General features: G+C 41.0%; 2 protein-coding genes across 3 annotated transcripts in view; both read left to right on the forward strand.

Moving 5' to 3' along the window:
• The first annotated feature begins 1664 nt into the window (after positions 1 to 1664).
• dgat2 (diacylglycerol O-acyltransferase 2) lies at positions 1665 to 11411 on the forward strand. 2 transcript variants are annotated; one of them, XM_071898357.2, is made up of 8 exons: positions 1665 to 1678; positions 3907 to 3974; positions 4325 to 4432; positions 5306 to 5376; positions 8221 to 8425; positions 9034 to 9208; positions 10781 to 10983; positions 11257 to 11411. In XM_071898357.2, the coding sequence occupies exons 1-8, from the start codon at positions 1665 to 1667 to the stop codon at positions 11409 to 11411; spliced, it is 999 nt and encodes a 332-aa protein (XP_071754458.1). The 2 variants fall into 2 exon arrangements, with proteins under 2 accessions (XP_071754458.1, XP_071754457.1); XM_071898356.2 differs by lacking the exon at positions 1665 to 1678 and adding an exon at positions 1773 to 1812 and having other exon boundaries at positions 3846 to 3974.
• Positions 11412 to 14063: 2652 nt separating this feature from the next.
• Positions 14064 to 18162, forward strand: part of uvrag (UV radiation resistance associated gene) — an 86493-nt gene continuing 82394 nt past the window's right edge. Inside the window, exon 1 of the mRNA XM_071898350.2 lies at positions 14064 to 14311. Within this exon, the coding sequence (XP_071754451.1) occupies positions 14207 to 14311 (105 nt within the window). The 5' untranslated portion in view covers positions 14064 to 14206. The remainder of the gene's footprint in view (positions 14312 to 18162) is intronic.

Raw genomic sequence — 18162 nt, forward strand, 5'->3', positions numbered from 1 at the left:
TTGGCATGAAAATGATCAGATGTCTAAGAATATTGGCATCGTATTGACCTTCAAAAACTCTTATCAAGTCGAACCCTGGAAGAGAGATTCACCTGTCTGACAGACAGTTGTGTTATCATGAGCCTTCGGCCTGTGTCCCCCTCCGGCAGGTTATGGCTTGGCGTGCTGGCAGACACAGTTGCTGTCGAAGGACAGAAAGAGCAATACTTGCCAGGAAGGCTGAGCAGGTGGCAGCAGCCGGGGCCTTACACAACTCAGTCCACTGCTGCCCACATGCACCCTGATGCACGCAAGTAATAAGGGCAAAGTTACAACTCTTTGATGATGTGTGCAGGAGGTGGTGTCAAACAGATTCATAATCTCACGATAATGAAAATTTGCTGGCCCATAGTGAAAAAAATAAATTTCACATATACTGTAGGTTGGTCAAAAATATGGATTTATACATATAGGTCAAAATATATTAAGGGCAAAGGAAATTCATTTTATTCCTATTTGCTGTGGACAACATCTACAAATATATACAAAATATATTTCACATGAATGTCATCTACATCTATTAATATATTTTTGGCCACTTTTTATATATTTTGAAACCTGTCCCCAAACAAGCTCTGAAATACATGTGAAATGTAGTTTTTTGCAGTATAGGGTGGTATATTCCACTCTAATCTGTCTTGTCAGTCTACTTATTTGAATGCAAAATTAAATCCTTACAAAAAACACCTATAGTAGCCCTCTAATAAATTTTATAATGATGCTATACAAACATCACAGCAAAACTATAAGCTCCTATAGGGATAGAATGGGAATATTATGATGATACCATATGTGATATAAATACCATAAAGTACTATAGGTACCACAGACAAGTTCTTACAGGAATGTTATAGGAATATAATGATACCATTAAAAAATCGGTGGAGAATGGAGAATGAGTGGAGAAAAAAATATCATAAACTAATATAAACTCACTATTGAATATATAAACTCAATATAAACTTACCATTGAGTACCACAGATGCACTATAAGTCCCAGTATTGTAGGAATTTTCTAGGAATACTATAGTGATAGAGGTTAAAAAAAAATACCATAAACGACGATAAACTCACTTTTAGTATCACAGACACACTAAAGTCCCTATAGGAAAACTATAGAAATAGCATATACCATTAGAGAAAAAATACCATGAGCTAATACACTCACTATAGAACTCTCTATTGAATATATGAAGTATTATAGTGATTACAGGAGCTAAACATGCCATAAAGTGCATCACTATAAACTCACTGATCATCACATGTACACTATAACTCCTGATAGAGATATCATAGGAATGTGATTTTTGATAACTGCCATATCAAAAACACTGTAAAGAAGCAGGTAGGGCAGGATTTAACTTGATAGATGAACCAGGAATGACCAATAGGTGACCGCTGAGAACCGTAAACCACGTGACTGCCCCCCTCCTCGTTATAAATATTGAGTGAGGGGCTGCAGAAAGCACTGTTGTTCCTTGCTCAAGTGCCAGTCGGTTTCATTTGACTCCTTGGTACGTTATTAATAATATCGTTTCTGTGCGCACTTGCCCCCGGCTGTGGCTCCTCCCCGCACTGATTAAATGCCCGCTCGGCGCTTCAATCTGGTGCAGTTGAAGGCAGTCATGATAGAGGAGCTGTAGGAGCAAAATCAACCTGACAGCAAGCAAACATCCCTGAGTGTTTTTCTTTTTTTTGTCTCGGCCACCTCTATCATCCAAGGATCCTCAGTTATGAAGACCATTCTTGCTGCATATTCCGGTGTCCTTAAAGGTAAGACGGCTTTGGCTTCAACAGTAGATTTTAGGAACAGCAAACTTGCATAGAGCTGCAGCAAGCAAACAAACAGTTGGTCAAACAAATCAGAAGTTTTCGGGGAACAGGTCAATAACACATAACGAAACACACACTACACTAATCCCATGGTTAATTTTAACATACTATACAAATATCAGATCAAACTTTAAACATCATGCAGCTAAGTAAAATTATACCACAGAAAATATAGTAAATCCATGGGAAATAAAGAAATACCACAAAGTTTCATATGGTCACTACTCACTGTTGAATACCTTAGACTTACTAAAAGTCCTTGACTATGAATATTCTAGTGACACTTTAAAAATACCATAAAGTATGATAATGTCACTATAAACTCACTACTAACTACCTTAGACTCACTTCTATTAATATTATAATGATTTTCCTTGTTTGTCAGGCTGATCCCTGCTGTTGCTCTAAAGCAAAGTAGGCTATTGACAAGTACTCATTTTTACTTGCTACCTGATTTGTATAGGAGTCTTGTATTGAGGTTTTGCAGTTTTCAACAGTTGATATATCCAGAATTTGAATAAGGGATTACTTCTAGGATTTTTCCCTGTGTTTAAAACAGTTTTTCACTAAAAAGGCTATTTTGGAAAAACATAGTACACCATCTTTTTATACTGCAGCCTTGTGTTATACTGATCTGGGTTACTGAGAGATACTTCTATTTTGATGACGCCTTCTCCTTTGTAGGATCAGAATAATTTTATTCGGCAAGTATAATAAATGTACAGGATTGAACATATCGACATCTCATAGTGACATACTGGAAGTATCGGTACTGGCACACATGCTACAGGGGCAACAGGACCTCACTTTTAGTGTGAGGGGACAAAGCAGACGGTTAACTATACATATCACTCTCCATATATACACAGCAGCATTCTGTCACTGTGTGCATTCACGCAGTGGGTTGCAGCCGCAGATCAGAGTCCAGCAATGCAGTTACAGGACCTACCAATGAGATAGTTATACTGAGCAGGATGGAAATGCATGGAATAAGCTAAAGACTTAAGTACACGCCACACCAGGTAATTAGAAATAGGGGGGTCGACCAGCTTAGTGGGTGCTGGTTAAGTAAGATGAGGTCCTGGTCTTACTGGTCTCCTAGAGGAAAGCTTGGCTGTGTATTTGGATGCACAACCACATGGGCAATGTGTGTATTTCTCATGTTCCACCTGGTTGCTTTACCTACAGTTACATTCCACCTGGCTGCATGGTTGGATCTGGCTCACAGGAGGAAGAAGAGCACATTAGCAGGCAGATTTAGGATGAACCATTAGCCGGCCACCAATTGTATCCCCGGTCAACTGCTTCACCCTCTATCTAGCATTGGTGCTGATCCAACCAGTGATAGCCCTAAAGAGCCTTAGCATCATAGTTTGCAGGTATTAGCGCCAGAGTCTTCAACGGCCCGCTGCTGGGTTATTTTCAGTGTGCACAGATGGGATTAGGCGACTGTGTTGTCCTGAAGGGGAGATCTTCTTCTTATTGGCTCTCGGTGCTATGAGCTTGACTAGCTTTAGTCCCCTCTTAATGTGTCTAATGCTGTGCCCCCTCTTCTCACTCGGTCTCCTCACATGTAGCTGTTTGGGTTAGGGAGCTGCTTGGCCTCGCATTTATGGGTTGGTGATTGGATAATGCTGGTGAGTAACTGAGTCTCTATAGTGACTGTGGCTTTGGCTGAGTTTTATACTGTGCTTGGTAGTCTTTGTTTGTCCTGGGTGTCATTAATCTCTTTTGTCTGGTTTGATGTGTTTGATGTCCTGTGTGCATGATTTGATGCGTATTTTAGAGACTGGAAGGGACTGGGGGAGCGTTATGGCATCATCACGGCTTGATTTATCATCATATGCTTCTCTTCCTGACTGCTTCAGTTTCTGTGACTGTGTCTCCAGTAATCCATTGACATGGATGCTTGACGGCTTTGACAATACTCCCCTTTATGCTCAGCTGTGTCCTCTCTGTTGTTTTGTCTGCAGGCACTGGCTCCAGCATCCTCTCTGCCCTGCAGGACCTGCCCTCGGCTCCTTGGCCCTGCAGATCCAAGATGGAAAAACACCTGCAGGCCATCTCTGTGCTGCAGTGGGTCATCAGCTTCCTAGCCATGGGTAAGTGTGTGTGTGTGTGTGTGTGTGTGTGTGTGTGTGTGTGTGTGTGTGTGTGCTGTACATTTCTCAGTAAAGGCTAAGAAACCAAAGAAGTGTTACCTTGTACACTCATTAGTCTCCATAATAAGCAGGTCAAGCCGCTAAGCTGCATACACACTTCTTTACGACTCTTGGTATTTTCCCCCGAGTTGCTCTCATTGCATTTGAAAAGAAAATGTCTTGTTATGGAACTGTGGGGTTTTTAGCTCTTAGGTAACTTATTATCGAATCGTCAGTGTTAGAGAATGACAGCATTGTGTTTCCATTTCTATTCAAATACTTGATCCTGCTCTCTCCCCTCTTCCCTCCAGGTGTTGCCTGCACTGTGCTGTTGATCTACATGTTCTGCACTGACTGCTGGGTGATCGCTGCCATTTACACCACTTGGCTCATCTTTGACTGGAACACCCCGAAACGAGGCAATGCATCTAGATGTCATTCTAAAAATACTGTTAATTTATGGATAGATTTTGGGACTATGGATTGGGCTGTGTCCATCCGTGTGTCAAACATGATGTCTGAGACACCACTGGTCTAACTTTGATGACACTTGGGATGATGCATCTTTGCATTGTGTTCCGGCAAAATTTTAAACTCAAATGAGATATCTCAGTCAACACTAGTCTGATTTTGATGAAATCTGGAGGGATGATGCATTTTAGCACTGTGTTCTGGTGTTTAAAAACACCAGAATACCTGATGGGGCACTATAATTAAAGTTTAAAAATTCAAACTAGAAAAGGCCATTACCGCTATACCGCATGTCCGATTATGGATTTTCTGCAATTTTGAATTTTTTTGAAAAACATTTTTTAAGGGGGAGGACACAAATGCCCAAAAGGGCATGGTAGATAGATTGAACAAAATTGTTGAGCCATGTCTGAATTTATTTATTTTTCACATCGGCCAATAAAATGCATGAACGCAGCGGTGAGATGCATCATTCCCACAGGTTTAGTCAAAACTCGATCAGCGGTGTCTGAGATATGAGTGGCGGCACACGAATGAACGTGCAGACTAAGACTATACTCAATACTATACCAATAATACACAAGCATTGGGTAACATAATTTTCAATGATTAGCCCAAACAGTGCATTGGGGAGGTGATATGTTTATTTAGGTCTAACATGGGTTCATATATCGGACGGAGCATATATTTTTGCAGGCTGAAAGTGTCATCCTATACAGTATAATGGCTGTTGTGTATGTATAACTGTGGAGAAAAAGGGTTTTTTGACAGTTTGAGATGTAATGGAGGAACGTCTAATCTGAGTGTCATTTTCTCCTCAGGTGGCAGGAGATCCTCGTGGGTGAGAAGCTGGACAGTGTGGACGTACTTCAGAGACTACTTCCCAATCAGGGTAGGTGGACATGTGTACATGCTGTGTGCCTGTCAGTTTCTCAGGGTGAATTTATCCGACCCCAACCTTGAAAATACAAGACCAGTAGTTGAATGGTTGCGTGGATGGAGGCATCGTGCTGGCAACCAATAAGGAAATGAATCATAAAAACCTGCCCAGCTTTTGTTCATTTTGATCAATATTCCTCCCTTTGAACCCATGCTAAAGATCATCAATACTGTATGATTTGGCTACTGGATCGATTCCCAGTCATGCACAGGTCTGACATTATAGATAAGCTTATCAGCGGGTGGATTGGGTATCAGCTGTTGGCTCCATGCTGTTCCTTGCCCCGTGTTGATTATGATGAGGGCTTGACGTTGGTTGGAAGTCATAGACTTTGACCTACCTGATAGACAGAGGAGCCCTGCTGAGCTTGTTGTTTATCCTCCGTTGTTCCCCGCTGCACCTTGAGATGGGCGGACAATCCTGCGTCAGGCTAAAGTGGAGCGTTATCACAGTCACACACACACACACACTGCAAGTCGGGGGAGGTACAGTATTTGTGCATGATCAAACCCTCACTGCTGTGGCCTCAAAACAGTGGCAGAGGCCAGAAGTCAAGGTTGCACTGTGGTAATGTGAGGATATCTGTCCTCTAATACATTCTGGGTAATTCCTGCCTGGGGAAATTCTTAGTCAACTAATAATCATAGTGTTGAATAATCAATTTTAGATCTGTAAAGATGCTGTTCTCTCAATACTGTCCACATGCCAGTGAATGTAATCATCCAAAATAACTTGGATCCTTCTAAAACACATAAGGTCTAGTGTCTGGCAGACACCAGTGTGTGCCCCCCTCTGTTACTGAATCAGCTGAGCATTTGTTGGCCCCCTCACAGTCACTCCCCAGAATACTAATGAAGCAGCGGCTTTCATACAGCTTGTGTGATTCATCCCTCATTTGTACACCTCACAGTCTCGTGTGTTCATCATGCTATCAAATGAAATATTAGCCACTGATTGCACTGAGATGTACAAAAGCATTTCACTGAAAGAGATGACCACTTTGATCCAGTTTTGATCAGTTTATCTGTTTAGAGCATGAAGTCAGCTGGATTTAGTAGTCCTTGATGACTAACCCGGGGAATTCAGAGTGCTCCTCTCAGCAGCTTGAACTTTGTTCATCACTCTGACGTGTACTTTGAGCAGTGTTCAGCTGTGTGTCTGAGTGGCTTGATGAGATCATTCTTTTGTCACCCAGAAGCTTGATGCCAGCTGGCTCTCTTTTGTAAGATGTGCTTTTTTTAAGAAATCTCAATATTGATGAAAGACATAAACCAGTCAATGATTTCAACTGTTTTTTACAGTTCTACAAAGCCTTAGCTATCTGCTAACTTTGAAACAAAGTTAGTTATGAGCTATTGACGTTTGTAGGCTTCCAGATATGCTGAGGTCTCTAGTTGTTAAAGGTTTATCTTTTGTAACATAGTTGAATGTCAGTTAAAAGTGCAATAAGTAATGTTTTTACTGCCCCATAGCACAAAATGACCATAGTATATCTACTGGGGGTTCATAGGGTTATTGATCAGTACCAATGACTCGACAATTACTTGTCCAGCTGCTGAGATTTCTGGCTTTCAAATACTAACTTCCTGGCCCGTACTACTTTGGAACAAAAACTCCCCACCTACTCACAGTTTCAACTGCTCAAAGATGGCGGCATCACTACACATTACGTTGCCATGGCAAAAAAATAAATGACAAAGCAGTCTCACCATGCAAAATAGCATGGTGATCTGTTACCTCTTAACTAGATGTTTCTGTTGGATCTCTGCTCTAATTTTAGCTAGCACTCATTCTATCGTGAAAAGGTTGATAAAAGTCATAGATAATGCCTGTTTAAACCCTTTCCTCTGGCTAGAAATGCTATCCTTCATCCAAGTCAAGACCATGCTTTTGAATTAGCTCTGTTATGCTGGCAGGTACAGGACTCAAGAGAAAGCCATATAGTCCTTGCAATAAGAATGCTACGCTGCAGAGAGTAGATGAGTTGGAGGGAGCCAATGGGACAAAACAAAACAAAAAAATCAACCTTAAAACTGAATTGAGGAGTGGAGGAATCCAGGAGTATCACTCTTATGGTCATGAACAGTTATGTGAAGATCTGTGTACATGGGATAAATCTCTCTCAACACTAGAAACAAACACTTGACGCGTTCCTTTCTCCTCTTTCTATACATATTGTTAAATGTCAGCCGCCTCCATCAGTCCCACCACAAAGTAATCCCTTCACATCTGCCATGCCAGCCAGGTGGAAACCCTACTATGGGGATCTTGGATGTAATCTCATCTGCTAATGTGGTTATGCAACTGTCGTGTTTGACTAACTACTAGGCTTTGTGTACACAGGGCATTGGATCTAAGTCTACATTGCAGATCTTGGTCTGCACTGTGCACATTGTAATTTTCTTACATGAGATCAGCATCAGTTATTCTGTGTTTTTGGGGACAGAGCTTCAACATGAAACCACTGAAACATTCCTAGCCTCATGATAAAGAATTTTAAAAGCTGAATGTTAAAGGCTGTGTTTTTTTTACTGTTGATCTGAACAGGTGCAGAACAAATATACTACTATACTGTCTGGGTCATTATCTTATGACTGTACATGAGCAGATAGAGGAGAGCCATATCAGGGCTGAACTGATAAGGATGTCCTAGTTAAAACATGCTCATTCTCATTTTTAGCAATATTGCTTGCAAACATATAGCTAAGGTCAGATCTTTACGTTCCTGGACTAACAGAAAGCCTCACTCATGTGGAAATCAGCCTAACAGTGTCCCTCTTTCTTGTTGTCTTTCAGCTAATTAAGACCCACAACCTGCTGCCCAGCCGGAACTATATATTTGGCTACCATCCTCACGGCATCTTCTGTTTCGGGGCTTTCTGCAACTTTGGGACTGAGGCCACGGGCTTCACCAAGAAATTCCCGGGCATCAAGCCCTCCTTGGCAACGCTGGCAGGAAACTTCCGCTTGCCAGTCCTCCGAGACTACCTGATGTCCGGAGGTGAGATGGCTTGTGTTCTTGGAGAGGAGGGGAGGGCTCATTTGAGTTCTTTAACCTTCTGATAAGGTTGATAACTGTATCTATAAGAGACCTCTGAGCTTTGGCCTGTTGCGCAGCAGAAAGGGCTTCTGTTTACTTCTATTTGCTGATTCCACTGATGTATGGAGCTTTAGCTGTTCTGTTCTGTTCTGTTCTGCAGGGCTGTTTGCTCTTCAGCCTTTATCTTTGCCCATACTATATTCTCTGTAAAGGTTCTTTTTAGGTCATTTTACATGTTTGATTTGGTGCTGCCCTCTGCAACGTTCCAGTTTACTAGAAATAGTTTGTAATTTTTCCTGGTGAACTGAGAGTGCGAACTACAATCATTCCCTGGCGGTTAAAACAAATGCTAAGAATTATTTGCAATTACTGTTTGACCCAGGTCCAATTAGAAGGCATCAACATCATTTCTAACAATGTTTAAATGACAAAATTATACTGATACGCTTTCCGTAATATTCAAAATATTTCCATTACATAGGCCTAACGATGAATGAATTCACCTCTAATGCATTGCTTACTCACTGTAACACTAATCATTATGATTGAATCAATTCTCTTTTCCACAGGTATCTGTCCAGTAAACAAGAACTCCATCGACTACCTGCTGTCGCGTAACGGGACGGGAAACGCCGTGGTCATTGTCGTCGGAGGAGCGGCCGAGTCTCTGGACTGCGCACCAGGCATGAATTCTGTCACCCTGAGGAACCGCAAAGGCTTCGTGAGGCTGGCCCTGCAGAAAGGGTGAGCCGGGTACACAACATTCAGACACAAGGACGCACACGTTTCTTACCGACTAAACACAGCCTTGACAGAATCTGTTTTCTCAGGGCCGTAGTGACTCACTGGAATGTGTAAACCCTAGATCATTACTCACAAATAGTTTGAAATTACCACACCGAGGGCACTAATGAATCCTGAATAAATGTGCAGCATTGGCCCTCGTGCAGCTTGGAGCTCCTTCTGGCATGCAGAACCCAGTCAGCTAGGGCCAAGGGATAGATGGGCTCTCCTTAAACCCGGGCAGACTGTGTGTGAGCTGGCACTGCAATGAGGTCAGCAGTGCAGTAATCACTATAACAAACTGTACTATAACATTCAATCAAAGCATAGCAGATTTGGTTTGTCTAACTAACCCAAACAAGGCTGATTCTTTATCAGATTGTGTTGTGGATTATATATTGACTGGTTGTACCTATTCTAAAGAGGCTTAGAGCTTGTTAGAAAAGCAATGCAGTTATGCAGATCTCAATGCATAACAACTAGGTTAGCATTCCAACTGAAATAAGCCAAAACTTTGTGAATTTAGGTCACGTTGGATGCATTTTCTGGAACTTTTAAGGCATGACAACTGGTTCTAATGCCTCTAAAACAGTTTGAAAGTCACTAATTACTCATTTGGTTTCATCTCTGTTAGTAAGTTGAAAAGGGGCAATTGTAAGAATATTCTTAAACTGAATTTATAATCCAAAATTGAACACAAAAGGCCTTCTTGAAAGCTCCTCAGTAAGTGTTTGTACCTTCTCAGCAGTAGATGTTTTGTAGTATATTGAATTTGAAAAGGCTTTGCAGGAAAATATTCTCCCAACATAAACACTATCCCGGGATCAGTATAATTTAAAAAAAGAAAATGGACAAAAAAACATAATGCCGATTGAGCAATAATGAAATTAACGTCATCAAAACTTACATGTTGTATGTTAAATAAATTATTCCATTCTGTATAGAGTTTTAAGGGTCATTCTTCCTCAGAAGATTAAGATAGGAAACAATTTCTTTTTTTTTTTTTGAGGTGGGTTGTATTAATGCCATAACGATGTGCCATACACCAAATATGACTCTAAAACCACCTAGTAAGGTGTTCCATGCCAGGGGATTTGGAGATCCTGGGTAATAAAACAATAAAAATATCAAGATTTATAATGTCGGTTACATAAACAACAGTAAACTGAGACTGAGTCTTTGTTTTTTTTAGCAAGCCAGGGGCAGGGTTGTTAAAAACATTTTGTTGAGCAGGCTATTGGCTTTTTGTTTGTTTTTGAGAAGAGGTGCCTCAAATCAATATTATCCTTATAAGGACCTTGCAATAATTCTCTGTTCACTAGGCCTCCACACATAGACAACACTTATTTTTTTACAAATTTTACTTTTAATTGCTTATATTATTTTTTTAGATGTTGCTTGAAATCTCACAGCTCATTGTTCACAGCTGCTGCTCTGTATAGAAATCCACTTACAGCTATCATATCAATGTTGTAGTAATGCAATTTATATGGAGAGGGCAGTTTTGGACTAAGCTCCTCTTTGTTCCCGCAGGTCTGACCTGGTTCCAGTGTATTCGTTTGGGGAGAACGATGCATACAAGCAGGTGATCTTTGAGGAGGGCAGCTGGTCGAGGTTGGTCCAGCGGAAGCTGCAGAAGCTCCTGGGCTTTGCTCCCTGTCTGTTCCATGGATGTGGCCTCTTCTCTGACGACTCCTGGGGCATCGTGCCTTACTGCAAGCCTATCACCACCATAGGTGAGTTGAGTTTAAACTAGTTTATAACGTTGGGTTTCAGCGTAGGACCCAAATTGGAGTGGTACAGGATAGAGATGTCTTCAAAAATGTCAAAAATTCCAAAGCTGTGCCCTTAATCTGATAGGACAGTGACCAATAAACAGTTAAAGGTTCATAACAGACCATCCACAGTCAATATTTGCTCGTTCCAGCTTCGAGGGCATATTAATGGTTAACAGTGAAGCCTCTAACGAATGCAACCTTTTGAGTTTGATTAACTCTTTGTTTTTACAGTTGGGGAGCCAATCACAGTGCCAAAGGTAGAGGATCCCACTCAGGATATGGTGGATCTGTACCACGCAATGTACATCAAGTCCCTCCGGTGCCTCTTTGACAAGTACAAGACCCGCTTTGGTCTGAAAGAGAGCGATGTCCTGCACATCCAGTGATCCTCTGAGCAGGGAGAACTGTGACAGCATCTTCAGACCCTCCCCCCCGTCCACTCTGTGCCTGGCTCGGATTATCTCTGGACTGCAAACTCTACACACGAGCACGTTTTCTAAGTGAACCCTCGCTCTCTGCATCGTCCCGCACACAAGCATAGTTCCTTCCTCCAGAAAATGGCAGGTTTGAAGAAACGCTGGCCCTAACCGAATGACCCGTCTCCCTGCCGTTGTCCCTTACAATGACAAAGTTAATCAGTCTCGGTTACACTGACATTAATGGTCCCTCACCAAAAAATATGCCTTTGCTGTTGTTGTTTACATTTTCACAAGAGATCAAGGCGTGAAGTTTGGACCGTCTTATCAGTGTAACAGGGGATAAGTTCCACTAGATGGAGCTACAAGGTAACATGCAGAACATTCAAGAAGTGCCAAGGTTTTCTTTCACCCATGCATTCATATAATTCTCCCTAAGGTCTTGAGATCCTGTTTTATGTAAAATGCACAAACAATGCAACTGGAAAGTACCACTTCACTATTGGGCAAATAGTCCCAAAGGTTAATTGAGCCAAAGAGCAGAAGTTGTCCCCACGCATGTACATAGTCCAATGAAAGCTGAAAGTGAAGGAATTCTATGGGACGGATTCATATTGTGAATGTGCCTTGCATGTGTACCTGTAATTGTATGATGCCACAAAGTATTAATTGTATTCTGTAGAGAGGAAATGGCCGATTCTAATGCCTTTCCCCTCAATGAATATTACTGATGCACTTTTTGTATTGGTGATTACCTTTTGAGGTTTTTGTCTAAAGAAAATTGCCTTTGATACGAGAATTCCCCGAGACAGTTCCTGTGCTGCTTAGCTTGATTTTTCCTTTCTTGTCCTACTGGTGACCAGGTCTAGATGGGTGCGTTTTTGACTATACAGCCAAAACTGTTGTCTTGTATCTTCAGGTCTTTTGAAAAGTTTTGAACTGCAGTTCAAGGAGAGAAAGTGGTTTTGTAGGTGAAAATCCTGATATTCCTGATGATTTTGGGGTGCAGTGGTTCTCTTTGTAGCCATGCCATGAATGAGATAGAAATTGAAAAGAAAGGGCTCACATGGGATAATGCCTTATTTTTTTGTTATGTTTGAGGGTGTCACTAGTGTGTGTGTGTGTGTGTATGTGTGTGTGTGTGTGTGTGTGTGTGTATATATATATATACATATATTAAGAGTATGGGGGTGTAAAGGACAAACCCTGGGAATCATCAGAATATGTAAGCTAGTGCCATGTTGTGAAGATTGGTAACTGATAGAAGTGTCATTTGAAAAGTAATTTCCTCTGGCTTCACCATTGTGACTTCTTGCAAAGAGCAATGTACATCAGTCTCTAATCCCTGTGCAATACATTTGCAAGCAATAAACACGAGGCCTTTCTGTATGACGAATGGCATCATCTGTCTGCCAATATTTAAATTAAACTTTTGTATGTTTTCAGAAGGAGACGTGTGTGTCTTGTCTTTCAATACTTTTCACACATCACACTTGGATAACATCTTTTTTTTTTTTTTACTTAACAAAAACATTCATCATTGAATTATGACAACTGTGAGGCCATTGTAAGATCCTCCCAAATTATTCAACAAAGTATATTTTACAAGATTATTTAACAATATTGACAGCAGATTGAGAAAGTAAGGAACATGTTCACTCTAAAGAAGTTTAAGACAATCTGAGCATCACATTATATGTTTTTAAAAAATTTTTTTTTTTACAAAGCTTATGTTGTGAACTGACTGGTCACTTACAAACTCATGTAGTTCAGATACACGTGATACACGGAGCACTTCTAAGGACAGAAATCAATCAATAGTTTACTTTTTGTAAAGTCCACTGACCTCAACTGTGAGAATGCAACTTTTTCTGCGGCCGTTGCTGCCCCCTGGTGCTTGCTTCATATTCTGTATCCTGCTTGGTTTCCTTCAACAGGATGAAGTCAGGTTTACATATGCCAAATCATTCCTATCATAGAGTACTATTGGTCAGATAGAGGTTCTTAATGTGGGATCCAGGGACCCCCAGGGGTCTTTGAGGGGTGTCCCTGGCAAAATGAGGAATACTTTAATTTCACTGTAATCTAATTAATGAGAAATTATTCCAATTAGGGAATGTGAATGTGTAAGACTGACTATTATAATCACAGGTTTTACTCTCATCACTATTATCTCCCCACCTACCCCTTTTACCAAATGGGGGTCCATGGCCAAATGCGTGTCTATTTAGGGGCCTGTGACATAACGCTTGAGAACCCCTGAGATAGAGGGTTAAATATTAGTTTTACTTCATGATGGTCACTTTTTGTACTACTGAAGACGGATAGATATCACAGTACTGTATCTCTGTCACCTGCAGGTCACGCTGCGCCGTGCAACTTCCTCATATTCAGCAGCTTTGACAGATTTGACCAAACCCCGCCCTTCATTGAAGATGAACAGACAAATTGACCAATCGTAACACGCGTATTTCACACTAGGCACCGCCTTTACGTGATTGACGTCCATTTGACCCAATCAGCAATCTAGCAGCCGCGCCTCCCAACTGGAGACGGATTTCCGAACCAAGTAGCAAATAGCCTCTACTTTGTTTATGTCCCCTTGGCTAGCTGACAGCTACTACAGCGCTTTGCTTGCATAAACATTCACGTCTACACGATTCTTGTCGAGGGCCGGAGCATCATAAACTTTAACCGAGTATCTTAGATGCCGAGGATGGGATGTTTTGTTGAATGAGGCGGACCCGCTAGGTGCCGATAGGAGGATGAACTCCATCACCGGTCGGGATCTCGCCATCCCCGCCGCCTCTGTCACCAACTCTGGAGCCTCATCCTCCCGAGCTTTACATGTAGAGCTCACATCCCAGCAGGTAAATGCAATGTTTCTGAGTTCATGGTTGCACTGACTGTTTGCAAATGAACTCAGGAAAACGTACACTGGGCCGCTTTAGTGTGTTATTTATTAATTTACAACGTGTTATTAAACTGCTGCCTGGAGAAACACAACAGGCCTGCCAGGCTAACTACAGTAAGCTAAGCTAGTTGGCTACTGTAGCTAGCTAACTGTTAGCTAGCTTACTGGAAATAATTGGACCTGGACTGACACTCCACACGCACAAACAACTAGTTAGGTTTATGTTGGTCATTTTTAGAGCCCGGTCTCGTCTGCACGTTGCCCTATTTTGAAAGTGTTTATAATTTTATGTGTAGAATTGTGAATGAAGCTAATAATGCTACTGCTAATGGTAACTTAGTTCAGTCAGCACTCAGGTGACAGCTCAGCTGCAGGAAAACGTTGCAGTCCAAATTGACAGCTATTTTATCGTCCGTTGACAGCCGTATAGATAAGTAAAAAAAACATTTATGCTAGACAGAGTGACCCTAAATCAGAAGTGCCGAAAAATGTCATAATCTTTCATTCATTCATTTAGAAATCACATGAAGAATCAGTTGACATAATCCATTAATGTAGGACGCATGTGTCAAGTCAACTAACTAAACAAGCCAAGACTGTGACAGCAATCACCCCGATGGCTCTGAAATGGCACTTATAAATACAGACAAACATCCCTGTCATATAGTTGATAGGACTTTTTGTGAAAGAAAGGATAATTGTTTGCACTCATGTTGGACGTCTTCATTGGTTAGGATAATATTCTGCAACTTTAGGACCCAACATCCGATTTGCACCAAACATCCAAATAATGAATCAGACATCTATATGTCTATGTATGAGCAGGGTTTTCTTAGATCATTTTTGAATTACTGTCCCATGCTTAACCACCTTAGTCCCTAACAGGGGCCAGAGTGTCCTATGGATGTGGGTTTAAGTTAAAAAGGCCAAGCTAAAACTTCTCTGCTGTACAATTTACTTTATTATTTTAGCCGTTATTTGTTCATAAGTAGATAATGGCTGAGCTGTTATACCTGTTTTGCCACATTTCTGTCTCAAACTAGGTATTGAACGATTTCATAACTTCCATTATAAACGTATGTAAATTTGGTTGAATTCTCATCTTTGGTTAGGGTTTGTTCCTGGGCCAAAAGGTTTAAGGTGGTAACAAGGTGGTTTAATATGGTGATATAATATTTCATAAGTAAATCCAACAACTGTAATAATACTGCTGTCAGTAACCTCATGAACTTGGATTATTGCAGTGTGAACATTTAGATAAAATGGTTAGGCTGAGTGTCAATTCAACCCCCTTTCAACAGCTCAGTACAATAATCAAACGTAACTTACCTTTCATCTGTATTTAGGCTAAAAATAGGCTAATTAGTACATTTTCACAACATTAAAGTGAATGTCAGAAATTTGGAGAATGCTTGTTGAATTTATTGTAATTAGCATAATTGTAGCAATAACTGAAAACATCTTTGAATGATTTCCCTTCTATACTCATTCTATTTAATCTCTGTCTCTGTCTCTCCCTTTAGCTCTTATTGTAAGGGCACTGAGACCCTGACCTTTGCACTCCTAACTATTGGTTGTTTGTAATTTTTGGTGATATTAGAACTGAAGCTTATTCTACTGCTGCACTCGTTGTAAGTTACTGTGCATAAGAGCATCAGCTAAATACCTAAAATGTAAATGTAAAAACATATTTCCAGTTTGATTTTATTCACTGTGCACCTTCCCACTGCCCTCAAAACAAGATCTCCTCTAGACCCTCCACTGACAGGTTAGCACTGTATTAACCTGTAATAAACAACATCCCAGCAGCATTGCTCTACTGTCCCAGGGGCCCAGGTACCATGGTAGTTAACAAGGCTCAGAGGGAAACAGACAATGCACCTTCAGAAAGAAAGCACCAAACCCAGAGGAGACGAATTAATGTTGAAGCTTTTGCACTGAGGGCCTGTGAATTCTGCACATACCTGATCTGAAAACAGTGATTGTTGATTAAAAAAAAATCTTGAAGCCATGACTCAAAGCTGCAGTACTACAAGTATCAAGAATCTCACAGTAGAGAGAGGCTGTGTGTGAGTGTGTGTGTGTGTGTATTTTAATATCTCAAATGGTAATAGAGGGGCACTAAATGTGAAAATAATAATTATGAGACTTTAATTAATTCACTCCTATCATAATAGAATCGTTGCCTTTTTTTTATGATTTCTCATTGGATTTCTGTTATGTCACCAAAAAGAGCAAGTAGAATAAAGGTCTCAATTATTACTTGTTTGGTCATTTTCCCTAAGGCAGGTAAGAAGTCGCTAAAGCCCTCAAATTTTCTGTGCTGCAAAAATCCTGCTAGGTCGATCAGTATTTGTAATCATGATGAACTCAAATTCAAAGATGGGGCAGCGAGATAGTAAATGTGCCCCATTTGAAAATTATGTTTCCCCCCAAATGACCCTTGTTACTGTCACAGTATCCACTAATCTGGTATCCATTGTTAAGGGAGTAGCTCCTGGGAGGGCAACTTGTTGATATCAGAGACCAGGCTTTTTTTTCAAGCTTTGGGAGAGGCTTGGCTATGTACATGAATCTAGACTAAACTGTCCAGGATTATAGGAATATCATATGTGAATTCTATTTCGGGGTGAATTTTCATGGTAGGTCTACTCAAGTGATTTAGAGAGAAATCCTCTAACTGTAAAATAGGACTCCGCTCCATTAACTGCCACAGTGCTTTGCTCTCAAGCTAGTCTGGTTCAGTTTCCGTGTGTTCATTTGTATTGTGGCTGTTCAACAATAGGCTTGCTCAGGATTGTGACCAGCTAATCACTTTGTCACATACCACCGTTGGGCCTTTTTGATCATTTTATGACATAAATTGTACTCCAGAGTGACCCTAGCTTTGACCTTTGTCTGAGTTTGTAGAAAATCCACAATACTTTGCAACAAGAGCTCTGATATTGGTTTTATTTTGGAGAGCCCAACACACCACAACAGCTTCATACTAGTATACTCACAGCCTTTCCTCTCTGCATGTGGTCCATATTAGCCCATTCAGAAATGGCCACTGACATTTTTGAGGGGCCAGAAAGCCCCTCATGGGACAAACAGTGTTTTGTTTGCGAGGCCCTTAATCTTATAGGGAATCCCATGACTCAGATTTAGCCCCAGTATGGCGGCATGGAGGGGAGGCCGGGCCTGCTGCTCCAGTGACGAGAGCTGTAGAAGTTGTGCTGCGTTGACGGTTCTGCCCTGAAGGGGGAACTCGCTAAATGGCTGCTATATACCTCCTGTGTTTCTGTACACATTCTTCTCTGGCATTATTTGTTTTCATGTTAAAGCCAAAGTGTCCTCTGTTCCAAGTTATTCTCTTGGAAATGTCTTTACATACAGAATCCATCTTCTGTATGGACGTGTTTGGAAGCACGGTCCTTGGATTAATATCCAAACAATGTTGATGTGAAGTGTCCTTGTTGGTGTATTGGAACACACATTTATTGATAAATCATGGGGTTTTCTAGCTTGGAAAGCACTGTGCAAAGACTTATTGTTGTACATCACTGGTGTGCTGGCTCGGGGCTTAGCTGATAGACTGACTTATGACTGGAGTTTTGAGGGGAAAGTCACATGATTATAAATGGTCTGCATTTCTGTGGTTGGTTCATTGCGAATGTGAACGCTGTCATAAATCATTAAGTGTTGAAAATTGTTGATACAGGTCACATGTGACTGCCTGACTGTCATGACTGACCATGCCTGTTGAGTTAACTGGCTGCTTAAATTTGGCATGAAGACGTCATGCCTTTGTTATTTGAAATGCTG

This window comes from Centroberyx gerrardi, chromosome 11, assembly GCF_048128805.1.
Source record: "Centroberyx gerrardi isolate f3 chromosome 11, fCenGer3.hap1.cur.20231027, whole genome shotgun sequence".
Lineage (NCBI taxonomy): Eukaryota > Metazoa > Chordata > Actinopteri > Beryciformes > Berycidae > Centroberyx > Centroberyx gerrardi.

Coding starts and splice junctions, on each gene's coding strand:
- dgat2 (XM_071898356.2), top strand. CDS start 1,773: ATGAAGACCATTCTTGCTGCATATTCCGGTGTCCTTAAAG. Junction 1,813..3,845: donor ATATTCCGGTGTCCTTAAAG/GTAAGACGGCTT, acceptor TTTTGTCTGCAG/GCACTGGCTCCAGCATCCTC. Junction 8,426..9,033: donor AGACTACCTGATGTCCGGAG/GTGAGATGGCTT, acceptor TCTTTTCCACAG/GTATCTGTCCAGTAAACAAG.